General features: G+C 44.7%; 1 protein-coding gene across 1 annotated transcript in view; it reads right to left on the bottom strand.

The window, feature by feature from the left end:
• Window positions 1-3,480: 3,480 nt before the first annotated feature.
• LOC101778548 (lipid phosphate phosphatase 2) overlaps window positions 3,481-6,720 on the bottom strand; it is a 5,216-nt gene continuing 1,976 nt past the window's right edge. Inside the window, exons 6-9 of the mRNA XM_012845783.3 lie at window positions 6,643-6,720; window positions 5,383-5,571; window positions 5,212-5,271; window positions 3,481-3,919 (exon numbers count right to left, since the gene is read on the bottom strand). Of these exons, the coding sequence (XP_012701237.1) occupies window positions 3,735-3,919; window positions 5,212-5,271; window positions 5,383-5,571; window positions 6,643-6,720 (512 nt within the window). The 3' untranslated portion in view covers window positions 3,481-3,734. The remainder of the gene's footprint in view (window positions 3,920-5,211; window positions 5,272-5,382; window positions 5,572-6,642) is intronic.

The raw sequence follows: 6,720 nt of genomic DNA, 5'->3' as shown, positions 1-6,720 counted from the left end.
CGGTGAGGGGCAGTCGAGAGGACCAGGCTCTAGTGGAAAATTGGACTTTAGTCCCGGTTGGAGAGATGCATAGATCTCAAAAATCCAATCGGGACTAAGGTCCCATCTTTAGTTCGGGTCATTCACCCGGGACTAAAGCCTACCTTTTGTCCCAGTTGGTATTACCGATCGGGATAAAATACTTCAAAAAATAAAAATAAAAACTACAGGCTACCCTGTCGTGCCTGCTCGCGCCGCCGCCCCTACAGCTCCACCTTGACCACCACCATATCGAGCTCCAACTCCGTAGAGACAATCAAATTCGCACATGACCATCACACAAGGAAGAACACAAAACCAATCAGTTCTCACAAGACCTGAGTCACAACACATGAGTTTGATTTGACTCAAGGATTCACACAGTACATGAGCTCAATTTGATTCACAACACGCGGAGGATTCATCAGCACAATCACAAATGAATCCTTCACCAACAAATTATGCACTACTGATCACTCACAAACAAACATGTTGGGTCGCCTGCGCCGCGCCGGACACACCGGCCACCCCCACCGCCAAGTCCGAAGTGGGCCCCCAGAGTTGCCCTGGCCGCACCCGTCGCTAGGGTCGAAATTGGCCGTGCCCCATCGGGTCGTGCGCCGCAGGGAGCCGCGCCCCCGCTGGCCGGACTGCACGCCGCGGGGAGCCGTGCCCCCACTGGAGGTCGGGCCGCGCCAGCCGCTGGGCTAGCCGCCGAGCCCCCATAGGAGGCCGGGCCGTGCCCCCACATGAGGCCGCTGCGCTCCTGCCGTCAGGTCGCGCGTCGCGGGGAGCCGCGCCCCCGCTAGGCGGACTGCACGCCGCGGGGGGCCGCGCCGATCGCTGGGTCCCACAGGAGGCTGCACACCGCTCCTATCGCTCCGGCCGCTAGGCCCCCACGAGTGCCCCCTGCCGCTTCGCCTTGAAGAAAGGGAGAAGAGGAGGAGAGAAGATAAGGAAGAAAGGAAGAAAGGCTGCTGCCTACGCCTAGAGATAAGGGAGAAAGGGAGAGGAGGAGAGACGATTAGGTGGACAGAGATGAGTCCGCCGGGGGAATTAAAAAAAGAGAGGATATAGTCCCAGTTGTTGGTTTCTACTGGGGCTAAAGATCATCCTTTATTACCGGTTGGAACTACCAACTGGGATTAAATGCCCCACCAGGTTCCCTAGTTGTTTCTAATCATTACAACCGGAACTAAAGAGTCTTTTTAGTCCCGGTTCCTCTGTCGGAGATGGTTTTTGGATAGTCCCAGGTCTAAATACGATTGAGACTTTTGTAGCTCCGAATGAAAGATCGTCGGCCTGTTCGCTTCAGCTTATTCAGCCGGCTTATCAGCCACCAAACAGTGTTTTCCTCTCACAAAAAATCAGCCGTTTCAGCTTTTCAGCCGGCTTATAAGCTGAAGCGAACAGGCCCCGTTTCTATGCCAGTGAGCAGAAGGGGATGGGGAGGGAGCCATCGCTCTCCGCGGCCTTCGCTCCCAATCCTCGTGTGACGGATGGAGACCAATCAAATTAAACCAGCAAGTCCTTGAGTACCGTCCCTTCAGAGTCACACAAAGATAGATCATGGGGTAGATTAATCACTCCAATTCGCAGCATGTATATGCAAATATAAGACTATCCAATTTCGAGGTCTTGCTGCCATGATTCTGTCAGTCGAATACAGCTCGGCACAAACATGTGATCAGAGTCAAAACTATTTGGCGCCACTCTAGCTCTGCATCCCTTCAAACACTCCAAAGCCTCCCCAACAAATCTTCTCAGCAGCTCCACGCATGTGCACGTTGCCGATCGCCTACACCTTTGCGCTCTTTGGGCTCCGCGCTTTGACAAAAACGCATCCCAACAGCTGTCACGAAGCCGTAGTCCTGTTCAGCAACATAGATTATGACCAACTCGTACGTTGATTCTTTTCTGATCTCCCTCCTGTGCCTGACGATCCTGCTGCCGGTCCTTGGTTTCTCTTGCAAGTTGGCAGCCCCAGTTGTTGTACAGCAGCGAGCATAAACCCAGGAATCCTATGCAAGCATTAAGCAAATGATGGATCTTGTTGCCCCAAAAGGCTGAACACATGTTCATACACCTGTCGAGGAAAGAGGGAAGGAAAGGACAGTGCACCAGCTAATCAGAATATATCTGTCCTCCTTCCAGGTTTTCAGATTTAGAGAAAAGGAGACGGCCCAGCAAGAAATCTGAGAATCGACAGTGCAACGGTAGCACACCTGGATATACATTGGGTTGTTGAAACATCAGCATTTCAGGCCCTTTTTTCTGATTTGGTCAGACCTCACAAGGACACTATCATTGAAATTTCTTATGGCGTTTGTGCCAGGGGCTGATGTTTTGTGCAGTCCGTGGTCAGAAACTATTCAAATGTGCTGAAAATTCTCAACGCCAAATAAGTCACCTATCATTTAGGCTCCGTTTGTTTTTTAGGAGCTCCTAAAATCCTTGTCACATCGAATGTTTCTATACTAATTAGGAGTATTAAATATAGACTAATTATAAAATTAATTGCACAGATGGAGGCTAATTTGCGAGATGAATCTATTAAGCCTAATTAGTCCGTGATTTGACAATGTGGTGCTACAGTAAATATGTGCTAATGATGGATTCATTAGGCTTAATAGATTCGTCTCGGAAATTAGCCTCCATCTGTGTAATTAGTTTTATAATTAGCTTATGTTTGGTCCTCCTAATTAGCCTCTGAATATTCAATGTGATATAATTTTTTGTATTCAACACCCCCTTCATCTGATTGGGTTGAAAAGCCCTGCAATGGACCATCTTCTGCTCTGTCTCCATGATTGATCCCTGCAACCTTCGCTGAAAAGTTTGGGCAGCTGCAGCTGCAGCAGCATGGCTTTATCAGTAGTCAAGACAAATATGATGCTGCCAGAAAGCAACGTTTGCACTACTATCTACTACTATGAAGTCGACCATCTCTGTTGTCTAACACAGTAGTTTATGACAAGAAAGGCGATAACTATGATAAAAAAGAACAAGAAAAGCGATTACAGGTCGGGTCACATGTCGGCGTGTCAGGCTCGCTATCAATTCACATGTCGGTGTGTCAGCTCGCAGGCTTTTGTCCAGTATCAGATAAACTAGGCCAGGACAGGACCAATTTGGTCATGTTGTGCATGTGCCTGAAATGGATCCATTCAGATCTGACCACCGTCGAGGAACATGATGCTGTGACGATGGTTCCAAGTTCCAACAAACCCCATTGCGTCGAATGAATTCCTTGATAGTGCTCATCATCTGAATCACATGGCAGCCGGATCACAACGACAGAGTAATTAATTACACCTGAGATCACAACGACAGAGTAGTTAATTACACCAGAGAACATTGTTAGATAGCAATCATCATACAGGAACCCTCTGAAGCCACCAGGATCCAACCACCACTTGAGGTTGATGCTTATGCTAAAGTGAATGGAGCATCATTTTAAGATTCATCATCCAAAGGAATGTTAAGCTCATGCTTCTTTATGATCTATGGTGCATCGACATCCAAGCAAATACATGTTCCAAAAGGTGAGCGATTTGATTGTGTTCATATGACAGAAGCATATCCCGTCTCCAATCCCCACATGAGACGTGTGCTCTATATATTCAGTGGTCTGGAAGTTACATCAGAAACAGAGAACAAAATGATGCTATTCTAAGCACTATAATACAAACACTCTAATTGATGTTAGTATTCCGTCATTGTTCTCTCTGGCCAGCTTCCATGGAATCCAATACTTGGCTCGTGCTCCTCATTTCCACTGCATCAGGACCGTGAAAGGAACCATTTTGAAGGGAGTTACGGCGGCTCATGGATGTGGGTTGCACTTGATTCTCACCGCCGGGTTCAAGCATGTGCCGGAAATATGCGTGAGGCCACAATCCTGCCCATTGAACAAGGCTTAAGTTAACTTTTAACAATCAATCCTGACAAATATATGCAGATGACACTTGCAGTTTCCTAATACAGAAAAAAAAACACATAATATTCTAGTATCCTGATATCACCGTTTTTTCCAAAATGTTAATGTTTTACCCACTCTATCAAGGGTTCAATTCTTATAAGTTGTAAGCATTCTCAGTATGAAAATAATGCGTGATCGATACAAGTTTCCGACAAAGTTTGAGAAGGGTATCCTTGGTTGATCATGGATTCATGGCAGCAAACAGCACGTATTAGATTAAGCACTAGAGGGCATGAAAAGTTGAAAACTTCGTTTGAGCTATCTTTTTCTTTGAATGGCTGATTATTTTCACACTTATTATTGGAGTATCCCTGTGCACGGTATTCTTAGTCCTAGTTTAGTGAATTTTTTGTTCTTGGTCCTTCACCTAAACCTTTCTTCTCTCCTTGCCAAGTTGCAATCACAGTACTGCCACGCAGAGGACTAGCAATGGCAGGATTAAAAACCAAAACAATTGTCGAAGACCAAGGCTGCAGCCATCATTGAGAGAGGACTGATGGCGGCTACATCAGGGCCACATCCGCATGACACTGCACGGTGTCCTATTTCCCAAGCAGGCGTGAAACATGATGGCCACACATGACTGCACCATGTCCTATTTTGCTATTTCCATGCACGATCCTTGCCAACATATCTATCTGTTGGTACTTGGTACTGGTCCTCTTCCCACACAGCCTGCCACAGCCAGAGGCCCTCTTATTGAAAGCAGTGCTGCCGTAGCACCATTGTCAGTCTCTCTATATTCATGACGCTGCCAAAGCAGGAACATGCTAGATGGTAGATGCTACACACAACTGTCCAAGGCTGGAAGAGATAAGAACATGAAGGGGAGAATAAAAGGTCCTAGGTGCAAGTTTTTTTTTCTGCTGGTGAACTAATTTTATGAAAGTTGTAACTGCAAAGTGTTTTGTTTGTAAATAGCAAAATTCTTCCTTTCATAAGCGTTGGGTGATGATTTAAGTAAAGAACATACTTGTCACCACTCACTAAATGTATGGTACCTTGGAAATCCCACATAAACCCTACATTTTTATCTTTCAAGTTCAAGCTTCATTCAACATTTTTTTTCAATCTGAGAAACAAATTCAAGTTTTTCTGAAGTTGAGATCAGAATAGACACCAACAACCAAGTGCTTAATTTAATCTGAGATCAGCAAAGATGAACAGAATGTTGGAAGCACAATTTATTGAAGATAGAGTTAGAAGCATACCATTTTTATCAGATGGTAGTGGAAAAAACTGCAGGTAGCAAATGGAAGCAACTGTCAGCCCTGCACAGTTTTAACAATAAGTAAATCTTTCAAAAATCGTATGTACAAATAATTTCCATTTATTTGCGGTTAGTGTTAAGGAAAAAGGGAGAGGTGTTACTCAAGACCTACCAAGCAATCCACCAGTGCATACATCTTGCCAATGATGCCAATAGTCATCAACTCGAGAAACTGCCACTAAGGCTGCAAGAAGCAGAGGGGAAAGGACAATGCACAGTTTTGCAACATGTCCTCTACGATCGAAGACTTTGATTTTACCAGCTAGATACCATGAAAGAAATCCAAGGCCAGCAAAAGACCCTAAAATAAGCATAAATCCGTTAGTAATCCACCAACAATAATAGCTGGAATGAAAAGCTCATATATTCTAGACTCGAAAGAGAGAAATAGTTTGTGCTACAAAATACTAACTGAACCTCCATGAGATTGTGTACTAGTAAGGACTAGGAGGTAAATATGAACCAAGAAACAGATCAAGGCAGTTTGGCTTAAGGGAACAAAATGGAGCAGCATTACTACCAGCAACGGATGATAGATGCCATAGTATTTCTAGAACAGCCAAAGTAGTAAAGTGCATAGGTAGAACAGGCAAGCTTTGACAAATAAATTGCCAATTTGTTAAAATATGCAGAATATCCTTATACGACTAATTATCAGTACTATACTATACATTTTACATTATCAAGGTAATTCACACTACCATTTGCTGTAACAATCTTTTGTGTCAGGCTGCAGAGGCAATCATAAATGAACACAACTTACGATTCATATCCTCTATGAGTCAATGGAAGAGTGAAAGCAGCAGTAATTTTGGCATAAAGGGCTAAAAGGATCACACGGACAGATAGAAATGTAAAGAACATCATTGTATTTGTAACTTGACATTTGACAACATGATAAAAAAAGATAGTGTAAAAGAATGTATGAAATGTCGTATCCCGTGCTATAAGCTGATTAAGAAATATCCAACATTAGCCACAACAAAGACTAAAGCCTAGAAAAAGAGGGATGAATTGTATTCATTAAACTGCGAAAGGGCCTGTAGTTCAATGGTTGCAGTGCTCTAGTAGCACCCCAAGGTCCTAGGCTCGACTACCCCGTGGAGGACCGCTTAAAAAGATACCCTCAACCCTCAGGGGTAGTTGTAGTGGTCCCCACCAAGGTTGTGGTAAGCTCACATTACAGTGCGGCCATATAGGGGTTCAGGGGTTTTCTTGGCCGGTATGGCTGGCGTCTTCTCTGCTTATGAAAACCGGCGGGGTGGTGTTCCCCCATCGGCCGATTTTTTTATTCATTAACTACCAAGAAGGGAACGAGTGCGCCAAAAAATAAATGCCATGTCCTTCTATTTGTAAGAATAATGCCACTTACATGAAGTATGACCACTTGGAAAGCTCTTATGACCTTCTTTGATAACACTTGCCTTACCATGGCATATGGCGCCTGTAG

The sequence above is a fragment of the Setaria italica genome, chromosome V (genome assembly GCF_000263155.2).
Source record: "Setaria italica strain Yugu1 chromosome V, Setaria_italica_v2.0, whole genome shotgun sequence".
In the NCBI taxonomy this organism is placed as follows: Eukaryota; Viridiplantae; Streptophyta; class Magnoliopsida; order Poales; family Poaceae; genus Setaria; species Setaria italica.
The sequence above is the reverse complement of the archived record's forward strand: the minus strand, read 5'-3'. Positions and strand labels throughout refer to the sequence as shown.